The 22,942-nt window shown below is 41.4% G+C and overlaps 2 protein-coding genes across 2 annotated transcripts in view; one reads left to right on the top strand and one right to left on the bottom strand.

The window, feature by feature from the left end:
• The window catches only part of LOC140931200 (methylmalonyl-CoA mutase, mitochondrial-like), a 19,404-nt gene extending 8,258 nt beyond the window's left edge, over nucleotides 1–11,146 (top strand). Inside the window, exons 7-21 of the mRNA XM_073380961.1 lie at nucleotides 190–324; nucleotides 963–1,080; nucleotides 1,475–1,686; nucleotides 1,889–2,065; nucleotides 3,199–3,282; nucleotides 4,017–4,122; nucleotides 5,194–5,285; nucleotides 5,972–6,016; nucleotides 6,150–6,224; nucleotides 6,408–6,458; nucleotides 7,030–7,131; nucleotides 7,310–7,450; nucleotides 8,118–8,245; nucleotides 8,794–8,882; nucleotides 10,638–11,146. Of these exons, the coding sequence (XP_073237062.1) occupies nucleotides 190–324; nucleotides 963–1,080; nucleotides 1,475–1,686; nucleotides 1,889–2,065; nucleotides 3,199–3,282; nucleotides 4,017–4,122; nucleotides 5,194–5,285; nucleotides 5,972–6,016; nucleotides 6,150–6,224; nucleotides 6,408–6,458; nucleotides 7,030–7,131; nucleotides 7,310–7,450; nucleotides 8,118–8,245; nucleotides 8,794–8,882; nucleotides 10,638–10,717 (1,635 nt within the window). The 3' untranslated portion in view covers nucleotides 10,718–11,146. The remainder of the gene's footprint in view (nucleotides 1–189; nucleotides 325–962; nucleotides 1,081–1,474; nucleotides 1,687–1,888; nucleotides 2,066–3,198; nucleotides 3,283–4,016; nucleotides 4,123–5,193; nucleotides 5,286–5,971; nucleotides 6,017–6,149; nucleotides 6,225–6,407; nucleotides 6,459–7,029; nucleotides 7,132–7,309; nucleotides 7,451–8,117; nucleotides 8,246–8,793; nucleotides 8,883–10,637) is intronic.
• A 1,528-nt stretch (nucleotides 11,147–12,674) lies between these two features.
• LOC140932368 (potassium/sodium hyperpolarization-activated cyclic nucleotide-gated channel 2-like) lies at nucleotides 12,675–22,547 on the bottom strand. The gene is made up of 8 exons (XM_073381985.1): nucleotides 22,358–22,547; nucleotides 21,094–21,803; nucleotides 19,873–20,022; nucleotides 17,790–18,008; nucleotides 16,558–16,704; nucleotides 15,376–15,619; nucleotides 14,219–14,441; nucleotides 12,675–13,350 (listed from the first exon to the last, which is right to left on the bottom strand). The coding sequence occupies exons 1-8, from the start codon at nucleotides 22,545–22,547 to the stop codon at nucleotides 12,963–12,965; spliced, it is 2,271 nt and encodes a 756-aa protein (XP_073238086.1). The 3' UTR covers nucleotides 12,675–12,962.
• Nucleotides 22,548–22,942: the final 395 nt, after the last annotated feature.

Genomic DNA, 22,942 nt, shown 5'->3' on the forward strand with positions numbered 1-22,942 from the left:
TGGATCCTTCTCAGGCCTTTCCTGTACTGGTCTCCACAACCTCCTCCTCCCAGCCTTACCACAAGGAAAAAGGTCATGCAGGGTCAATAACCCCAATCTACATTCACTTTACTGTTGTCGCTATAAAATTAATGTGTGTAAAAATTTTCATAATAAAAGCAATTTAACAACTCTGCGACTGTTTTTTAGGGCGTAAAACAAGAGCAGTTATCTGGGACTATTCAAAATGACATTCTAAAGGAATTCATGGTGCGTAACACGTACATCTTTCCACCTGCGCCTTCCATGAAGCTTATTGGTGATATCTTCTCTTACACATCCAAGGTATTTATGAATTTGTAACTTGAGCAGTTTTTCACATTGCTGCTTTAAGATTATGTTCTTTTAGTAAGAAAGACATGCAGTCTAAGCTCTCGTAAGCTGACACTGTAGGGACCCAAAAAAGGTGTCCATTGCTGAAGCTGACTGCTTACAAGAATTGTTCTCTTAAAACAGTGGCCACTAGAGATGTAAGGGTTGGATGGCTGCTATAAGGGAAAAAATCTTGCCCAACTACAAGTAAACATCGAAAATATAAGCGCTTGGATATGTTACAGGTCAAAATTAAATCCAGGTTAAAATTTTTTAACCTAGGTTGATTCTCAATTTCCTTGTCTCCTAGCCCTAATTCATGAATAGTCAGGGTTGGAAGACAGAGAAAACAGAGAATCAACCTACGTGTGTAAGTTAAAAATTGTTAAGCTGAATGTAATTTTGACCTGTTACAGCTGTTCTGTTGTGTTCTGACAATGTTGTAATTTAGTCACGAGCACAGAATTCAAGAGGTGTTTTGAAGTGTAACTGGGTGTGTATGTGAAAACACGGAAACTGGTGTAAATTAATTGTGACTAACCGCAATATAATATTGATTTATTAATAAAAATTCAATGCTATTCTGAGTGCCACTCTGGTTGTGTTTTTAGAATATGCCTAAATACAACAGTATTTCAATCTCTGGTTACCACATGCAAGAAGCTGGAGCTGATGCAGTGTTAGAAATGGCTTTCACTTTAGCTGATGGATTAGAGTACTGTAGAACAGGTATGGGATAAACAAAAACTACTGAAATTTAGGCCTCTACTTCCTACTACTTTGGTTATGGAACTTTGCAATATTTAGACTGTGAGCGGTTGTTCTTCTTACCTCGAAGCCACGTACGACGAGCAAAAACTAAAATTATGCAAATTAATGGTAAAAAGAAGCTTTGATGAAAAGGCTTTTGCTGCGTTCCTTGTGGCTTTGCTGCTTGCCCCTCACACTTGTTCTTGATCTACAGTGACTCAAAAGGAAAATTAGAGACTGCTTGCAGTCTTTATGTTAATTGTCTGTGCTCTGTTATGAAACCCCAGAAATAGGGATGTTGTATTTGTGAGACCAGTGGATGCTGATGGTGACTTTAACCTTTTAAACGTGTTCTTTTTTTTGGCTATCTAAGGTCTTAAAGCAGGTCTGAACATTGACAGCTTTGCACCACGGCTTTCATTCTTCTGGGCTGTTGGAATGAATTTCTACATGGAAATAGCAAAGATGAGAGCAGCTCGCAGACTTTGGGCTCACCAAATTGAAAAGAACTTTAAGCCAAAGAATCTGAAATCATGTATGTTGAGAACTCACTCACAGACCTCTGGATGGTCACTTACTGAGCAGGTAAAAGAGTGTTAAATAAAATTATGTATGTTTATATTTTAAGACACTTTGTAACACTGAGATGGTGCTTAACAGTCTTGAACTATGTTTTTGCAATTTGATTTGTTTAGCCAACTCCCACAGAAACTTGTCTCATAAGACCTACTAACTATGTACCAGGTTTTAGATTAATTTTGTTTTCTTGTTTTTTTATTGTGTGTAGGACCCCTACAACAACATTATCAGAACAACAATAGAGGCTATGGCGGCAGTGTTTGGTGGTACCCAGTCCCTCCATACCAACTCATTTGATGAGGCTCTGGCACTACCAACTCGCTTTAGTGCAAGGATTGCTCGTAATACTCAGATCATACTTCAAGAGGAGTCAGGAATACCTAAGGTGATTTTTAAGTATTGCTGACTTTACCAACGTCAAAGCTCCCGTAAGCTGGGACCAAAGAGATCCAAGACGTTGTTAAAAGGGCCATGTCACGCTATTTGCTATCTTTTTAAAAAGCTATCTAGCGTTTTTTTTTTCGCATCAATTGAATTCCAGTAATAGACCAGTTTTGTTATTCAAGGCTGTATTAGGTATTGGAACTGTTTCCTGTCGTCTTTTGCAAAGGGTGGCAAGGATGGACATTATCTAAAACTTGAAAAAGTTGGGCCAACTGTTTCAAAGCTCTCGTAGAATTTTTCAAAATCCTATTAAAACGCCCCTTTGACAAAAGAAACCAGAATCACCGTTCTTCCCGGTCTACGCTCATCTACAGGTATGGGTAACGGTTTTTTAACTTTTGACATGTATAAGTTCGGGAAAATCCGTCGACACCACTGGAAAGAGCGCCTTGAAATTAGTTTGAAAGTGATGCGTCTCAAGCGTGCGAAGGTAAAGCTCCGCAAAGCTACGAAAAGTTACAGAAGTGTGTGTGGTGGGGGGGTGGGGGGGGGGGGGAGGGGGCAAGTTTGTGCCGCCACATTGCGGGCCACAAACGTCCGTGAAATTTCGCGACTTTGAGGAGGTATATCTTCGTTAGTTTTCAACAAAAAGCTTTCAAACTTGGCAATTTTACCAAGTTAAAGGCGCTCTTTCCAGCGGAGGCGATGGATTTTCTCTAACTTGTCCATGTCAAAAGCTGAGAAAAACCGTGGAAGGGTCTATCAGGGCTGTCACCAAGATTTCAAGTTGCCGGGTAAATACAACAAGTAGGTTGGGAATCAAACACCTAGGGGTTTCTTTTGGTTCTATTTTCCTATGAAAGTAGCCAGGGGCCACGTTTATAGTAGCGGAGCCGAAGGAAATTCCCGGCCCCCGCCTCTTAATGACAGCCCTGTCTATTTACCTATAGACCTGCGCGGAACCAGTATATCGAAGCGTCTCTAACGTCCGCGTCCGCTTTATATTTCCTTTTTTCAACGCGGTTCTACATGTAGGTTGAGCTGTCCGCTATCCTGATCTTCAACTGTACATGTACCTGGTAATTTATCGTAACATATTTTCAAATCTTCCTAAACTGGAATAAATATATTTAGGTTGCAGATCCTTGGGGTGGTTCGTTTATGATGGAAAGCCTGACTAATGAGATTTATGAAGAAGGACTTAAAGTCATTAATGAGGTAAGACCAGGAGTTTGCTTGAATTTAAAACCATTAGGAATTATGGGACGAAAATGCCAGCTCATCTAGAATTCGGGTGTATAAACTTGGGAGTGATAGCGTTAAGTTTGTTTTGACGGTGAAAAAGTATAATTTTTCGTAGACATGTTTAAGCATGGTTTTTATTAACATTACATTCCAAAAAAGCACTCCTATTCTACACCTGGTTACTTTCCACGTTTTTAGTCATCTATGTACTCAGGTAGCATTTTAGCTCGGTTAGTTTCTATTTCTTCTCATAGACAGCAAAGCAAGTGATACATGCGAGTAATCATATGTGTAACAATTGTGTCACGAGAGGTGTTTTTTTTCTTGCGCCTGCGTAGTTTGGTCTCTCTGATATCTGAATTAAGGGACTGTTTATTGTCCAAAACAAAGCCTGAGAAAACAGCCGAAATTTTGCGACGCTACCAGTGGTTTCCCCGCGAAATTTCGTGTGAGGAACGAGCGGAGAAATTCCATACTGATGACGCGACATTACCCCGTTTTCCATCTGATTGGTTGAAGCAATTTTGCCACACGGCACGACCAATGAAAAGCACGACTCAGATCCGGGTATCTGCGCTCGTTCCTCAGACGTCATTTCGCAAGACGAAACCAGTGATTGCGTCGCGAAATGTTGACTTTTTTCTCGGGCTATCCCAGAAACTGCGTTAATTGATATTCCAGTCACATTTCTACTCTTTTTTTTTTAGGTTGAAGAGTTAGGAGGCATGGCTAAAGCAGTTGCAGCAGGAATGCCAAAACTACGGATCGAAGAATGTGCAGCCAAGCGTCAGGCCAGGATTGACTCCGGCTCAGGTTAGAGGAGAAAAAAGCGAGAGTAGCCGGTAACGCTCGAGCTAAACAATTTGAGGGTGGCCGGAACCTCAACTTTTCACTCTCAAATAATCTTAACTCTTTATTTTTTTCCCGCCTTTTCCATCTTGATATAAGTCGAAGAAACGGAGATAAACTAACATCAGAGCCAGGACTCCAGTTAGGACTTTTCTAATTTTTCTGTAAGCAAAAAATAATAATAATAAATTAATAAATAAACAAATAAACAAAAATGAAATAAAATAAAAGTAAAAAAGGACTCGTAACCGGCCCTCACCTTAACCCTAACCGTAACCTAACCCTAACCCTAATACGAGGCAGAACTCTAACCCTAACCCTAACCAAAGCTTACCTTCCATGATTGCCACGAAAACCCTCCTCTTCATGGTCATGTGACTTGCAGGAGGTGAAAATGGCGGGAAAGCGAAAAATTGTCGAGTCCTGCGTCGAGTCCTGGCTCAAAGTCCTGGCTCGGTATATAGGCATCCTCAAGGAAACGTGGTTGAAATGCCCGCCTAAGCTGTTTATTTCTCTACATAAAAATCTCCCACCTGCAACAAACTCGGGGAGCCACCTTCCCCTTACAAAAGGCAGAAACCTCAAAACGTCTGGAATATGCCAGTTCATCCAGGAAGGGGTTTCACCCTTAGTGCACTATGACATAATTTACAAGTTTGTTACAAGCATTTTGTAGTCTCTCAATGTTTATTTACTTAAACCATTTAAAAGCCACTTTAGTGGAGATTGTCACTCTTACTTTTAAATCTATAGACGAAATTGTTATCCTTCAAATTAAACCTTTTGGCGGAAGTTTAGCATGGTACCTTTATTTCTTGGGATTTCGCAAAAAGGAGTTTGAATTTTCTGTGAATTTTTCGGTTTGCTACTATTGGGAGTGAAAGGGTTAAAGGGGCACGAATAATAATAATCATCATCATCATCACACGTTCAGATAATTCAGCTAACCCGATTGTGTGCATTAAGCTGGTTGCCGTAATATTCGCTTCTCAACTTGCTTTTGGTCATAACACAATTGTCTGTTTGTTACATCAGAAACAATTGTTGGTGTCAACAAATATCGCTTGGAGAAGGAAGAAGCCATTGACGTGCTTGTTGTGGACAACACCAAAGTTCGAGAACAACAGGTTAGAGATTAATCCTTTTAATTTTGTTTTGGAGACAAAGTCAAGTATTTTGTCCTTACAACTTCAGCCAACCTAAACCTCCTTACTCTTCCTCCTAATGTGCTGGATGTGATCTTTACAATGCCTCTCCTTCACTCTTTATTAGACTCTGAGTAAGTCCGTAATTCGGAATGCCGACGCAAAGGCCGACCGAAGGGCGAAGTTGTAATGGAGATATTTTTGCTCTATGTTATCTTTAAGTTTATATTTGTTTAAAAGAGATTGCAAAGCGTTACTATAAACACACCTGTCATAAAAAAAGACTTCAAGACAGTTAATTCTTGAACTTTAAACTTCAAATTGCTGCACACATAGCGCGAAAAACCATAAGCGTGAATTTTTGACCGTACACGTGCGAAACTAACACTTCTGAAGGCTCTTCCCAGTCTCGCGCGAAGAACCGTGCGTGTGAATTCTCGTGTGTCAACGGATGAGCCTCACACATCCGTAAGCTCTTCCCAGTCTCACGCAAAACACCGTAAGCGGCAATTCTTGAGTGTGAACGGGCGAGCCTCTCACCTCCTTATTAGTCTCTTTCTACTCTCGCCGTCTGTTTCAACCCCTGATTTTACCTTTTGTTTCTCCACTGCGAAAATACGATTGTTTTGCGGTGTAACCTTATCCTGACTTTTTGTTTTCCGTTTCAGGTGGAAAAACTTAGACGAATTAAAGAAACACGAAATCCAGACGAGGTAAAGGCACTTCAATCTGTTCATGTAGTTGATCTCACGTTTGTCTATGGTAATGTTCGAGACTTAAACCTGGTATTATAAACTATAACTCTTATATGACGTTTGTGAGTGATTTAATTCAAAACTCCTTCAGGTGAAAAGTGCTATGGATGCAATTTCTGAATGCTGCAAAACTGGAGAAGGCAACCTTCTTGATCTTTCCATCAAGGTATCAAACTGAGAGTTTATTTTCAAATTAATTTACAACATGTTACATCGGTCTTGTGCTGGGAAATCTTAGCGTATAGAAGCAAGGTTCGAGAATTAAGAATTCCCAAATGTTTAACCGAAGTTATAAAGAAGTTTAATTTCAACGTGTTGAACAACCGATGGTATGAATTTTCTGTTTTAGGCTGCAAGAGTTCGTTGCACAGTGGGTGAAATAACCGAGGCAATGGAAAGGGTAGGAGTTCAACATGAACTTTAGAAGTTAAAAACGTTTCAAAGTGGAGATTACCGCTTATTAAATGTTAGTAAATGTTAACCGCACTTTCAACAAAAGATGAAACACCATAATATAATAAATAGTATCACAGGAAAGTTCTACACAATAGCTTTCATTTTAATTGTCACACGTTATACTTTCACCCCGATACCTAAGTGAAGAACGCGAAGTGTGAACCTACTTAAATTATAATAACATTTCATTCCAAAAACGTATTTTTATTGCACCGCACTATGAGCATCAAAGAGCAAGTAGAGTCTAACATTGCTACATAAAACGTTTTAAATTTTTAAGTGTTTTATTTTGTAATATTTTCACTTTTTCCTTTTATATTTGCGAAATATTTTAATTTTTATGTTTTTTATGGTAGTAAGTTTAATATTAATTGTCTTCGTAACGACGTTCCTGAAAATCACTTCATGTGACGGGAACTTCCTCTACAAAGATTATCATCATCATCAACATCATCATCATTATTATAAATGTTATTATTTTTAATGCTTCCATTGCATCGTATCACTTATGACAGGTGGTTGGAAGGCATGTTGCCAGCGATCGCATGGTCAGTGGTGCTTACAAATCCGAGTTTGGCGAATCAGATGAGATTACCCAGTGCATGAAAAAGGTCGAGGTGAGTTATTTTACGTCCTTTTGGTCCATGTTTGCAACCGTATTGTAGCACAGTATTCTTTGTCCGTTAGATTTACCTCTGGATTGCTGAACGATTTTGACATCTGTCACAAAAAACGTACCCTTAATGTACTAATACATTGTTGTCTCTTCTCGTGTGTGTGTTATTCCAAACCAAGGCCTTCGTGGAACAGGAGGGCCGTCGTCCCAGAATACTGGTGGCCAAAATGGGTCAAGATGGACACGACAGAGGCGCTAAGGTGATCGCTACTGGTTTTGCTGATCTCGGATTTGACGTCGATATTGGACCACTTTTCCAGGTCAGTGATCAGGATCTTAAAGGAGCTGTGTCACGGCAGTCCAGTTCATTTTGTTTTATTTTGCCAATTACTCGCCCTCAAACGGTATGGAACTTAAAGTAAGCAAGGAAATTACATGGAAATGACAAAATCAGAGATTCGAGACAAACAAATATATCCCCTGAGCATTATTTTGAAGTTGCAAACAGCAGAGATAAACTTTGAAAAACTGTTAGGCTGAACAGTTTTCAAAAACCGTCATTTTAATCCGTTTCAATCTTCTACAGTTTTGCACTTCCGTGCATCTGTTGTATCTGTTGAATTATTTTAACCTTCCTTTTATGTTTAAGCGGTTATTTTTATGTTTCTTTTAATTTAACGGGCATTTTGCAATAACCTATTTGGCTGAATTTCGTGACACAGCTCCTTTAACTCATCACCATTTACAGTATTACAGGACTGCCCCTATAGCACCAGAGAAGCCTTAGCTTTCTACCACATTAAGCCACTTGTAAAACTTTCTTTTTCTCCGAAATCGTATCTACCTGGCACTCGGCCCTTCATATTTTTTGAAGCCTCTACTCCCCTGGGCAGTTTACATTTTTTGAGTCGTCTCAACTATAATTGGTCTTTGTGTGTTGACGAATGTTAGCTTTCTTTGTTAAGAGCCTAATTTTTCTCGTCTCAGACTCCCAAGGAAGTGGCGCAGCAGGCGGTGGACGCAGATGTACATGTGGTGGGAATCAGCTCCCAGGCCGCTGGACATAAAACACTCCTACCTGAGCTGATCGCCGAAATGAAGAAAATGGGAAGAGGGTAAGGTGCAGTATACTTCAAGGAGTCCCTCTCACTCTCCCCGCCCTGTGCATAAACTGATATAAGTGAACCACCTAACAACTCAGCAGGATCAATTTTGGGGGTCCTCGTCCTAACCATAGGGTTGCAGAGGGAGGGAGTTTGAGTAAGCTGACTTCAGCGACCGTACCGTTCAGGCGCGATGTGTAATGTATGAACCTGTCAGTGATTTCCTTTGCAACTGACTGCTACCCTTTTCAAGGTACGGACAACTTTAGTTTTTGCAGATTAGGTGATCATATTCAAGTAGTTTTATTAAAACCTTGCAGCTCGTGTAAAGAAGTGAATCTTCTTCTCTAGTTAAGGCGATTTGAAACACAATGGAGGGTGGTAAACATGTGGCTACGTAGGACAAACGGTACTTCTCCGCAAGAGAACTAGACGAAGTGTGTTGTATTCTTATAACAGTTTTCCTAAGGACAAAGCACGCTTCATTTACTGCCCCTCCCCCCCCCCCCCCCCACCCTCTCTCCCTTGCTACTGTTTCACCGTGTTTTCTGTTTTGGCAGCGATATCGTTGTCGTGTGTGGCGGTGTGATTCCTCCCCAAGACTATGATTTCCTACATCAAGCTGGAGTTCACGCTGTATTTGGACCCGGTAAGATGACTACATGATAGCATGTAGCTTGCACAACGTGATCTATTTTGCTATAAATTTGGTGTTACCCCTGGGGGTGAAAAAAGTAAGGCTGGTTTTCACTAGCGTGGAGACGGAGTCGTAATCAGAAGCGTAGGTCTTTATGATCTAGTGAAAAAAGCGACTGTGTCGTTAACGATCAAGTGAAACTAGGTTGTAGGATTCGCAGGCAGAAGCGGAAGAACTAAACCAATCACAAAGCGTGGGAATGTGCATTGTGATTGGTTTATCCTTCCGCTTCTGCTTCCGACTCTGACGATTTGGTTTTGATTAGATCATAAGCGGAACGTAAGCGACGGAGTCGTAAGTGGAGTCCGAAGAAATGGAAACGTTTACGTTTTATGTTCTTAGTTGGTACTGTGATCATCCGTCATTAATCATTAGGTAGATTGAGTGAAGACAATGCAGCGTCAAACGAGAAAGCGAAGCGCACGGAAAAGGCTGAACGTGACTCAGTGTCTTGCTCTTCTATTAGTCACGTCGATTTTTAGCTCTGCGCGACTCGCTGTCACTAAAGTCAGGTTGTTGATGGTGAATGTTTTCATCACCTCTGTAGCCCCGGGATGATGTTTGCCAAAGTCCCGAAATAGAAGTTAAAAATAATACTTTTCTGACTAAAGTTACGTCATTAAGGTAGCAATTAGCATTTCAAAGTCTGAATTCCAAGAATTGGCATTACTTCACTTGAACATCTTAACAGTAGACATTGCAGTCGAACCTGCACTGACGGCTTCCCCTCTACAACGGTCCCCTTTTTCGTCCCGGCGGACAGTCCATACATTGGCTCTTGTTTAAACCTCCCTACAACGGCAACGGCCTCTAAAGCGTTTCCTCAACAGCCAAAATATGGACCTTACGATCCGACGACGGCGACGTCCATGAAAACGTCGCTGAAAAATGGACTTCGCATCATTTTAAACTCTTTCGCGATTATCCTAATTCGCGCTGTTACTTAAAAGAAGGGGATTTTGGCTGGGGCTGAAGAGAGGGCAACGCGCTCAAGTTCGGACAGAGATGGTAGAATTTATCGCCTTGCCGTTGCCGTTCCCAAGTTAACTTATAATTTGGTCTTTTCACGTCGTAGTTGTGCAGTGAAGGCAAAGAAGTGTACAAATAAGCTTGATGCACGTGTAGAGTTGTTTTTTAGCTCATTAAACTTATTGTTTTTTGACGTTCCCGTTGCCGTCGTCGTCGTGGTTTCGTAAGGTCCCTGACAGCCTCTCGACAACGGCGAGTTTTTTAATCTCTGATGAAAAAGTCAAGAATTGTCACAAAATTTGATCCGTATGGCACGTTGAAGATTAATCGCGGCATGTAATCGTATTTTGTTTTGTTTTTTTCCATTTATACTGCTGCAGTAAGCATAAATTGTCTACGATACTCATCGCGAATGTTGCGAACCTTGCCCGTTTTGTCACGGTAACATTTTGATTCAAAACAGTATTCATGCTTTTGTATGAATTTTATCTGTATATATTATGTATGATTGGATTACCATTATGGGATACAGCAAGCATGAAATTAGCACAATAAACATACCTCGTAAATAAACGTATTTCCTAAAAATAAATGTCATATTACACCTTTACCTTCCCATAACGGCCACCTCTTCACAACGGCCACTTTCTTCTGTCCCCAAGTTGGCCGTTGTGTAGAGGTTTAACTGTGGGTCTCGATCATTGACAAGTAACATGACATCTCTCTCTACCTTTCTAGGTACGCGAATACCAGCTGCCGCTATGGACGTACTTGATGCTGTATTAAATAATGATCCCGCACAAAAGACCACCGCTTGAGTAAACAGTGCACAGCTGGGAGTGTGGCGATGCCTTAGTATTGACTTATCCACTCGATCTTTTCTGAGGTTGCTAAGAAACATGTAACGTCTAGGATCCGAAAAAAAACGCCCGTGTTTTAACGAATAGCTTTTTTTCGTAAGAGGTACTTTGTTTTCTTAAGAGTTGAGTAGTGAGCCGGGTAGCATTTTAAAAGAGCAACGGCCTGTGGAATCCTCAAATTATGTAGTGACTATTGTAGTGGCTACTGATCTAATTCGTTAAGTAATTTTTTATTGTAAATAGACAAAGAAAATAACGTATGTTATATAAACGACTAGTTCATAGAACTGCTTAAATTTAACCTAGGTTTTTCGTGTGAGAAATATATGAAATATCTGGATTGTCCACAAGGACATTCTTCCTTCGCTAATAAAGTTGACATGTCTATTTACGTTCTTACTTGTCACATTTAAATTAAATAATGGAATCGAAAAAGTGTTGCATAATCTACTGAGCCATTAGGTAGAGAGATGTAACGGTTTACTATTGAGAAGCTAGTGTGAAGGGTCTATGTTTTCTTGATTTCGAGAGTTCGATTGGGTTGCATTGTTTTGAGAATTTTTGACGACTCTCTTATATGGTTTATAAAAAATGACTCTGTCTTCCCCAAATAGACGTTGGTGGCCGAGCAGTTAACACCTGTAACTCTGGATCTGGAGGTCCGGGGTTCAGGCCTCACCCATCGCGTTGTTTCCTTAGACAAGGAACTTTACTCCAATTTTTCTCTCTTCACCCAGGTGTATGAACGGGTGCGATGGACTAGCATCCCGTCCAGTGGGGGAGTAGCAGTACTCCTAGGCATGCTTCAGGCTACGGAAACCGGTATAAGCTCCGGCCGTGTGGGCCTTTGGCTCGTGTGCGCCTTTACCTTTACTACCTTTCCCAAAACAAAGGCTTCTCTGGTAATTAGTAGAATGAATATAAGTACAGTAACTTATCAGCAGGGTGAAACCCGCCTCATTCCTAACGGATGACACCCAGCTCACGTTAGGTTTTTAAAGAATCCAATACTCCTCTTGCTTCGCCATGATAGGAAGAGCCGCCCTTTATATTAATTCCAATCAAGCTCAATTACACAGCGTGTGATTTCATAGTATTGTGTATTACGAGGAGTAGCATTTTCCCCGGTAATAAGACTGAACAATCTCCCATTTCAACTTGCACTCATGGCGAACCAATATTTAGACTTGAGTAGGATAAGCAGAGCCGTAGCTAGCGGGGGGGGGGGGAGGGTAGGGGAGCAACTACCCTCCCCCGGGCACCTGTTGAGCCAGACAAATCAAGTCTGTGGATGGATTTGTTTTCTTTAGACTCAGTTATTTTGATTGTAGTGACTTGCAATTGTTTGCCATTTTCATGGCCGAGAAATTGTTTGGTCCACGGCCGGTGAGTGCAAATAGTAAGCAAAAGGAAGCAAAACCCCCCCATTGAAATTGGCTTGTATATGTACTACTTCGAACTGTTTCAAATGTTTAGTGTACTCAATATAAGCACTGAAGACACTTGCCTTTTCACGCTTATTCGTGGTCCATTTTTTGGAGTGCTGAAAATAGCGTATTTGCACATTTTTCAGGAGGAAAATACCGCCAGGAGCCCCCTAAAAGGCTCGGCCTTTCGGCACTCGCGATAAAAACCTAGCTACGACCCTGACAAGGGTAGGCTGTGATGCGCTTGCATCAAAAACTAGTAAACAAGGATTCATTATGCAGCTGAATTTTTTCCAACACCTCGAAACAGATTCTTGTCTTTCGGCCTTTGCAGAATGGTTTTCAAACAGTTCATCCCATCCATCAAGTAGAGTTGCAACCAAAGATGTTTACATACAACACGTTATAATCAGTTTGCGTTTTATTAAATAATATGATGTAATTATGCTAACAATAACATCACTTGTTTTGATTGCTTCATATATTTTCTTCAATGAATTAATCATAAACGCACGGATCAAGTTAAAACAAAATTTAAAATCACAGGTTAAAATCAGTAATAATTACGTAATTTGTGATGAATCAAGGGTTTATTAACTATTACGTTCATGTTGGATTTTCATATAGTGGGTAAATAACGTCATTAAAAAATGTAACTTACTGCCCCTGTTAGGCAAAACAGATACAGGATTATAGACGTATAAAATAAAGGAGAAGAAAGGAGATTCGAACTAGCTCTTTGCAGCCCATCGCATTGTGAAAGTTCATCCGGGATCTTAAAAGTCAGCCATGATTGCGATAACATCCGGGTCTTTTTCAATCTCATCTTCTTCAACCACAACGTCCAGCTCATCCTTCTGTGCATCTGCAAAGGATGCTAACCCTGGTGCAACGGTGTTGAAAAAAGCTTTGGTCAAGAAAGGAGAGTTCTTGCTTTTTCCCTTTGGAATTGGACTGCCCACCCGAGGGCTCTTGTGCGATGAAAAAGACGGTTGGGGTGTCTGTACTACTGTTGAATGCTTGGTAGAAGTTGAAGGTTCCTGTGCAAGCGGGGAGAGAGCTCGTGGCTTCTGCTTTGTGTCGCTCGTCTGAGGCTTGCTTGCTTGGAAATCTTTCTGCTTGGCGGATGTTTCGGTTTTGTCGTCACCTAATTCGAATGCCGTCCTGCAGAAGAACAGACGTAATCAGACAGAATACTATTGATGAAGACTTACGCGCTTTATTCCATTTCCCGTTCATATATAGAACGTTTTCACTCGTGTGGCCAGTAGTTATGCAAATATATTGTAACAAATCGAAGTTTATACACAATGAAAAGGTTCAACTACCAGAGGACTTCTTGAGACACCAATATGGCCGCTGTTTCATTGTTTTAGGACACCAATATGGCCGCCGTGACGTCTTATGTTCAGGTCTTTGAAACGCTTTAAAATCAGTTTGTCAACTGCAAAGGAATGTTTCCGAAACTAAATTGTAAGGAACCACATTCTAGTTAAAAAAGTAAGGACAATGTGTTCTCGTCCGCCATTAAACGTCGCATTGATAAATCTCAGGTCGTAGTTACGGAAACATGTGTCGAAAAGTGAAATGTGCAAGTCTTCGCCTCGTTAAACCCATTTGTGAAAAGTTTAAATTGTTGAAAAGTTTGTTTATAATAGAAAGAACAATTAGCTTATCCAGCTACCCCCCCCCCCCCACTTCCTCCCCCTAACTAAGTAGGGCCTGATACTCAGGTTAGCTGGTAGGAGGCAACAAGTTGGCTATTTTAATGCGTGACCGAGTATTTAAACTTGGGACGACAGAGAACAAATCCACAAAGTAGCCGAAACTGTTCTCCGAATTGCGATTCCAACGCGCACGCGCAGACTACTCAGCAACGCAGTCTCCTGTTGTCGCGACCTCGTTTCCAGGTTCTCTCTCCTACCAGTCTCGCTCCGTAGAGACGGGTATGAGAGAACTCTGGGAACGAGGTTGCTGTTGTCGTCGTGGCTGCTGTCACTGCCGTTGCTGCCCATGATTCCCGCGCACTCACCTTCCGTCCATAATTCCCTCCTTTGTTAGAGGTTCTGCAAGGTTTGGCTTAAGCCCGATGCGGTTAAGCCTCTCTTTTGCGACTTCTTCAAGCATCATCCTCATGTCAGGATACTCCTTAAGTACTTCATGAAAATGTGGCGACGCTAGCGAGTACAGGTTACAAGTGGTCGCTGCTCGGACCGAGGCTACCCTGCGTGCTTCCTTCGTCAACAGACAGATTTCTTAAAAAGGGCGAAAAAATGAAATAATTGGTTTTGACTAACTTTGCAACTTTATCATTAATGTAAACGAAATCTAAATTTGATATCGCAGAAAGTCAAACGATCATATCAGATATAACAGAGGGGAGATGCTCGATATAGCAAGTCAATATATCCACTATTGTCTCGTTCTATTGTGTGAAGTTATTGTGTTATGGTGCAAGGGCTAGGGATCATTGTTGTGTTCTTTGTGACGTTACTCGAGACTTGCTACTTGGTATATCGTGCACCAGCCTAATAGAGTGCAAGAGCAGCGTAAAGATTACTTGACCCTTACATTATGCACCTAACAATGTTAATCTGGAGGGGGGAGGCGGGGCAAAGGCCGGGAATTTGACAAAGAAAGTCCGCCCACGATGGGGACTTTTGATTACCGCCAAGTCCCGGGGATGGGGACGTTTGAATTTCCTCCCATTACGGACGCCATCTTGGATTGGAAACTGTAAAATACCTGGTTACTAGTCGTTTATCAGTTGCATTACAGTGGGGATTGGTAACTAAAGATGGCGGCCATTGTTCCCGCAAGGATCTGAGGGTATTTTTTGTACGCATGTGCAAGGAGAATGTGACATCGTATCTATTTTTATCCTCTGTATTCTCCTTCAAATGAATATATCCATTCACTTACGTTATTATTTCGGGAAATTAGACTCATATATTCAGTACGATTACATGATACAAATGTTTTGCCGGAGTTTAAAAGCAAGTACACTTGCTTGTTTAACAGCTGCAACTTCGTTAAACTGTGTAGGTGGAAAACATTCCTTGACAGATCGAATACCGCCGGTGCATCGAGACATCCACCGCTGGAGGCTGAGCTTAGGGTCTGGGGGGCCTTAAAACCATAATTCCACTATATTAACTATGCAATAAGTTATTCTGTTAGCTGTCTTACCACCAAAATGAGATCCATCTCCTAAACTGGTTGCTAAAACTCCATCTCTTGTCAGCACATCAACAATCCCTCTTTGAATGAAATACATCTTGTCTCCCTTCCGACCGGTTCTACATATGTATTCACCAGTCAGATAAACTTCAAATTTGAGCTTGCTGACTATGTCTTCGATAAACTCGCGGCTGGCGTTGCTAAAAAACGGCACTGTGTGAAGTAACGGACTTACATTGTGCACTAAGATGTCCTAAAAATTAGAAACAAAAAAATGTTATAATATCACGATGGCCATGTCACATGATTATTCAGACGACTTTATGGCCTTTACTAAAACGCAGTAAATCACATCCAGTAGTATATCAGGGACCACTTAGGCCGTTTTTGATGGATTCAATAACGTAACGTTTGGGTGGAATAAATTTCCTTCAATGACGTCAAGTGTCTTTTTCAAACAGACCACACAAAGAATACATCATTTTATCTCAAGTCCACTGATTCTGCATTTTCATCGTGTACCGGCGAGCCAGATTTAAGCAAACAAGCGACATGATTGAATCCAACTTCCTTCCCAAGGTTCCTGCAGAGTTCGTGCATGCGCGCAAGAGAACTCCGCGGGACGTTCGGGATAGCAACCCTGAGAACGAGATTGGATTGAATCAATTACCTGTTAACTTTATTTCGAATTAACAAAACAATCATGCAATACTGTGCAGTTCCGCTTATACCCCCATCCCCCAGTTTTAGACTCATCTACTTGTAAAAATACAATCCGGTCATGAACCTACCCCGGATATATTATAAGCCCCCCTCTTAGCTGCATAGAAAAGAATTCGAATTCTGACGACGTTTTGAAGCTCAACTAAGCGATTTAATTCAAACAGTATTTTGATTAGCACTGCTATGTAACGTTTTTCGAAACGCTTTTTTATAAGACTCCCTGATTCAACCCCCCCCCCCCCCCCTCCCCTCCCGATTACAAGACCTCGTAAAATTCCTTACGAAGTTGTGTAAGCCCTCGTAAAATTCCTTACGAAGTTGTGTAAGCCCCCGCCAGGCTTATGGCTTATAAACAGAAGTTTACCATATACGATTTCACCCGCAGATACTAAAAGCTGATTGTATAGTATAATGATGCTTAACACAGGACGTAGTCATAGCAAGTCTTAATGGTTGTGAGGGATGTACCTGTCTCAGTGCTTTGGAGAGCTCGTTGAGTATAATGTCCTCGTCAAATAGTTTATGGTGGAAGCGATGCTCATAATATTCTTCCACTTTCAAGCGCATGCGCAAAGGGAGCTTCCGGTAACGCATATATTCCTTCACTTGGCTTAACTGGAATGGAAATAATTTAAAGACGATGTCATGGATAAGAAGGCGCCTTTCCACTAAGGAGTCAACAGGGGGGAACAACAGAAGAGACGAGGAAATTTTTTTCTATCACCAGGATTTCACTCCAGCTCCCTCACATCAGTATGGTGATAAGATTCTGCGAGTTACAAATGTTTTCAGGATTTCAGAGGAAGGCATAATCCCCATTCACACCGACAAAACATTTTTTCAGTGAATATATGAAATGTCATATATTTAAACGGTGGGATGAATTATGTATTCCTACCAGCTCTACTTTAGAGATTTTTGCGAACTCATCAAGCAATCAGCTTCCAGTTGGCTTGATAACTTAGTGGTAAGAGCACTGCACCGTTATCATAGAGCTCATGGGTTGGAATCCCGTTCAGTCCTGACTTATTTTTCAGGCTTTCTTCACGCAACGCCTCCTCAAGTTGCGTACATAATTGGGATGATATTTCATTGTCTTAAAATGTTTCATCAAACCAGCTTTACAACGTGAATGTCTCTTGACAGAAAAGAAAAGTCGGAGGCTGACTTAAACACAGGATTCGGGTTCTTTTATTTGTCACAAATCCTGTCGGGGATTCAGATTTTTTTGTTTGTCCCACGCTCGTGACATGCTGATTATTTCATCTTCACATTTGTTTCACCGAGCTTTAAATGTACAGTCTTTCATTCTTTCACCATACAGTACGATCTCGACATTGCTGATCCTAGCAGCATGCAGTACGCGTATCAATTATGAAACTAGACAGTTTTTGGCCTCGCTCTCCATGAGTTCTCCGTAGCTCAGTGGATAGAGCGTCCGCCCGGTGTTTGGGAGGTCATAGGTTCGAATCCTGTCGGGGACTCTGATTTTTTCTTTGTCCCACACTCGTGACTTGCTGATTATTTCATCTTCACAATTAAAGACTTCGTTTCACAAAACAGATTTTAAACTTGCTTAAGTTCTGCTGTAATTGAGGCATTATCCTACGATTATTTCGGTGACTGCTGTGGTGTCCAAGTTTCTGCTTATACTAATATGCTGAGTACAATTACTTGGGTTTCAACAGCAGTCGCGTTACCTTTTCATTGTAAAGCCTCCCCGATGAATCAATAGACATGATCAAACTGGACATAATACCAATGAACACAGCATAAAAGGTCGCGCCTATGGTCATACTGCACAGCGTAAGCCAGAGTTCAGTAAGTGCCTGAGGCGGGTATCGCCCGTAACCAATACATAGCATATGGGACATGGCATTGAACAAAGCCCAGCTGTACTGTTCAGCAGGAGGGCTGTCCTAAAAGAAAATGAGAAAACAGTATGTCACGTCCCGCAATTGACCTGCTCCCAACGTCGGTGGCTTCATAGCTCAGTTGGTAGAGCATCGCACTGGTAATCGCGAGGTCACGGGTTCATACCCTGTTGAAGTCCTGCATTTTTTTCTTCAGGCTTCTTTACGCAGTTGCATAAATTGCGTTCACTGTGACGATCATTTCTTCATTTTCAGTATGTCACTTCCTATAGAAATATTAGGGCGCTGAAGATAACACGACGGTGACGGCCACGGAAACGTCGCTTAAAAAGTGATTTACGTTCTTTTAATCTCTATCTCGATTACTATAACTCATTTACTTTGTCAAATGCAAGCGAACTCTCTTTGAGCGGAATTCCTAAGAACCATATTCAAGTTCAGAAAGAGAAAGAAAATGAAAATTTAGCCGTAGCTTGTGTACGTCCTCCAGGGATACGTCCTCCACAAGACGTGATATTAGACTTTTTCCCGTCGTAGTCGTGCAGTGACGGCAAAGAAATCTACAAAAAGCGTGATGCACGTGCAGAGTTGTTGTTTTGCCTATCCAACCTATTGCTTTTTTGACATTCTCGTTGTCGTCGCTGTCGTGGCATCTTTAAGTCCCTAAAAGGCCGATACACACGAGGGGTTTTGCTCCCGGAGCATGCTCCAGGGGCACGCTCCGGGAGCAAAGCTGCTCCGTGTGTACCAACGATTTCATGGGTATACTTCATCCTCGGGAGCAGAATTTCCACCCCGCAAAATGCTCCACGATATTTAACCGGTTAAATATTTGGGAGCAAGCTCCCGGAGCAAATTGAGGGAACTTGAAAACGCTCCCTCGTGTGTACTGACACGTGCAAAATGAGCCTGGAGCATGCTCAGGGAGCAAAACCCCTCGTGCGTATCGGCCTTAATGGAACAGAGACGGAAACGCACAGACCAGCCCTAGAGATATGTGAATTTTACCAAAGTTACTTTTAGACCAATAAAACGCTTGTAATTACCCAAAAGTTGGTTTCTAGAGAGGTCCGTAAACTTCTATTCAGCGTTTTCGGAAGAGAATTCAACAGTTCGTCGTAACAATATCCTTAATTGTTTGCTTTGAGGCGGTCCCGCGTCCCGGGTCCGGCGTACACCAGCTTGATGTCGTTTCAAACAATCGATTAATCGGCTATAATACGGCTATAACAATAGACAACTGTTTCACTGTGACAATAGGCGGATCGAAACGCACCAATTACTGATTATGAGTCTTCATAGCCAATAACATCACGGCTTAACTGACAGACGACCAATAACATCGCGACATAATTGACCAATCAGATCAATAATCAGAGTATAATACCATCAACAGCGGTGATACAACTCACTTTGACTCTGAAGATGACTATCGCACAGGTTGTCGAAACGTCAGTCACTGTCAACAACAACCGTGAGTCCTATTCAGGACTACGTTCACCCGCACGATCAAACTCAACCTACTTTTGAAGTGACTCCAGGGTTCAAACGTTTCACAATCGACTAAATGTTCGAACGTCTCAGGAATTAGACTTCTGTTTAGTTACAACCCCTAAAAATAATTATTTCAGAAAACGTTTGAAAACAATTTTCTTAGTTTCTTAAAACCCATCGTTAAAGAAGAGCAAACAATAGGGCCATTTACACGAGGAAAAATAAGACGCGTCTTAAATAAGACGCGAACTGTACCATTTATACGAGCATGTCTTATCTAGTAAGACGCGTCTTAGCTAAGCCGCGTACGCGTCTTATTTTAGACGAAATGTGCCGTTTATACGGAAAGTTCGCGTCTTATTTGTCCTCGTATAAATGGCCCTAATGAGTGTATGAGGCGACAGCTTATCGGTACCTGCAACAGGTTGATTACGACCCAACTGTTTTCTGGGAATTCTAGTAGGTATGGTACGAGAAACTGAACACAGCCATTCCAGTGAGATAACAACAGCATGCATCCAATCAGCTTCAAAATACGAAGCTGGCCAGCGGCAATGTTAAGCAACTGAAAAGGAAAAAACATAAAGCAAGAAGTGCTATATTAGGACAAAACTGAATGCAAGGCTGGCAATACGGCAAAGGGCTAGTTCATTTGAGGCCAATATTTCGGCTAATAAAATAAGCATTCCTCGGGGCCAGAGCCACACTGAATGCATACACAGCCACACTGAATCTATTGTTCTCACCTTAAGTTTATCATTAACCTCTTTTTTAAATTTAAACTATAATTTTAGGAGCGGTTATGGTATTTTCTTTCAGTGTAGCTCTGGCCCAGAGGGAGGCTAATTTAGCCGTAATATTGGCCCCAAATAAATGAGCCCTTTGCCGTATTGCCAACCTTACATTTAGCTTCGTTTTAATTCCCATCTCAAGTGACGTCTAGCCCTAGTATCGCTACATTAAGATCCAGCAAGATGGAACAAGTTGGTTTTATTTATGCCTTGAGTGGATCTCTGCATTCAAGGGTTTTTAGTACTATATCATTATAGTAAACGACTTCTGAAAAGTAATCTCCATCGTGGCCATCGCCGAAGGAAAACTTATGGCTTAGGGGCTACAATAATGGTGGGATAAAATTCTTTTGTCAATGAGTCATTGAATTCATGCTCTTAACGTCTTGATTCATTTAATTTTTGTTTAAGGATATGAGATTTTAGCCTTCTAAATGACTGTCAAGCAGATTCAATGATTAAACGCAAGAGTGAATAATGGAACTAAGCGCACTTCCCACTATCAAGGACAAGCATTTAAACTTCAGAGAAAATCACTTGTCCGGGCCAACGCCCTGCGATTCCTTCTCTGTAGACTGTTCACAGTTGCCTATCTTTCCTTAAGATCGCGGAGATCAAAGACATTGCGTAACGGGCATATGGAACTGCAAGGTGGCCGCTCGTATCAATAAGCGCTTGATTCTGACGACCTTACGAAAAAATTGGAGACTGTGAACAGTATAACCTTTCTGTTAAACAACAGTAATTATAAGTGCAAATTAATAACATGCAAGTACAGTGCTCTGTCGGTTTTTTATATTATTTTTATTCTATTCTGTAGATGATTTAGCTAATGCGATACTCACCTCTTCAAATCGTTTAATGTACCGAACGAGTCTTGACACCCGTAACAGTCGCAACAGACTCAGCAACTTAGCAAGTTTGAGGATGCGAAGAGCCCTCGATGCCTTGATGAGAGTTTGCTGAGCAGAAGATGAAGAGGCAATAAAATAAGCATAGTCGAATGGAAGTGAGGACAACAAATCGATGACAAACCAGCCCCGTAGATATTTCTGAGCTATAATTTTCTTGTCTAATATAATTTCGTCTTGGTTGTTAGGATCGACGATTCCAGTTTTGAAATTCAAGCAAATGTCTATGATAAAAATACAGTCCGAAATTCCGTTGAGGATGAGCCAGTGCAGGGATAAGTCATCGCTTAGAAACGAGATGCTGACCGGAAGTAAAATCACATGCATAGAGATGAAGGCTATAAGCAATATGTCCCAATACCACCGGAAGGTACTGAAAGGATGAATTACACCTTTGCCTTTCTGCTCCTGTCGACGTTGTTCTAAGAGTACAGCAGCTTTGTTTCCAAAGAGCTTAAGCGCCATCTTGTTGTCTGGATTAGCCGCGAAGATGTCTCTGAGGTAAGATAATGCCCTCCCGCCCTTAGAAGCCGATGTTAACCTTGATTGAAGATCAGCATGCCTTGTTAACGTCTCAATGGTGGACTGTTGGTCAGCTGACGGGCGACCCCGTGCTTCGCCTTCCTCTCCTTTGTCGTGGAGACCTGGGGATACATTTCAAACAAAACTGCAATTTTAAGGTGTTACCTGTTATGAGGGGCTGTTCCGCGCATGTCTAGTTCACTTTGCCAATGATGTTAATTAGGCGTCTTCATTCGTTATGAAACGTAACGTTATAGTAGAAATTTCTCGTAGACGGTCCAAAAGCGGGTATATAACTACAGAATACAGGGCAAATTTTCTAGGTATATTTGTTGGGGCAGCTCGGCGGCTCGGTATGTAGTCCTGACTGACGAGCCATCGACCCGTCGAGCCACTGAACTACATAACCTCAACTGAGGAGCCACCGAGCCGCCGAGCTACTAAAATATATGCCTTTACTTGCTCTTAAAATTTGCGTCTTTTTAATGTCTGTTTGTACTTACATGTTTTACATTTTTCGCGTTCTTTAAACACTTGTCTTGACTAGCGAGCCACCGGGCCACTTCTGTTTAGGACCTTAAAATACGGCCCTGTATTCTGTAGTTGCTCCGGTATAAGCTCTGTCCCGATTTGGAAAACGGAGAAAGTCAAAGATATACGTATGATTTTATCTTACCCGGTGCTGGATACGAATGTCTCCTCACTGATGATTTTCTTCGGTTGTTCAGAATTATAATCGGCTCTCCAAGGCTCCTTCCCTGTGGCTCTGTTCCATGAATGTTCTTTTCCGCATCGCAAGGACATGGTCTTATCAGACCACACCCAGGACAGCGAGTGTCATTGATGTCTCTTTGGCCGGGAGCCATATTTCGCCTTCAGGTTTCAAGGTCAAGTTCTAAATTTGCCTCGTCTTAGACAAAAAATATCATTATCAGTTTGATGTTCTCATTTTGGCAACCCGCCAAGTAGCCAGGCAAAATGTTGCGTTAAGAACTACATTGACAATGATGGTTGAAACATCAATCTTGAAACTCATGAATCACCAAGGCGCTACGCCAAATTTGTGTTGTATTGTGACGCAATGAAATGCACGCATGTGCCATTCTCATTGGAATTAATAACGCGCGCGCAACAAAAGCTCTCAGAATGATAAAACAATTAACAAAATACTAAATTTCATACTTCAAAGTATCCAGGAGAAGCTTTACTAGAAAAAAGTAAAAGAAATAGTTTATTCCTAATAACGACAACTTCATTTTGC

This window comes from Porites lutea, chromosome 3 (assembly GCF_958299795.1).
Source record: "Porites lutea chromosome 3, jaPorLute2.1, whole genome shotgun sequence".
In the NCBI taxonomy this organism is placed as follows: Eukaryota; Metazoa; Cnidaria; class Anthozoa; order Scleractinia; family Poritidae; genus Porites; species Porites lutea.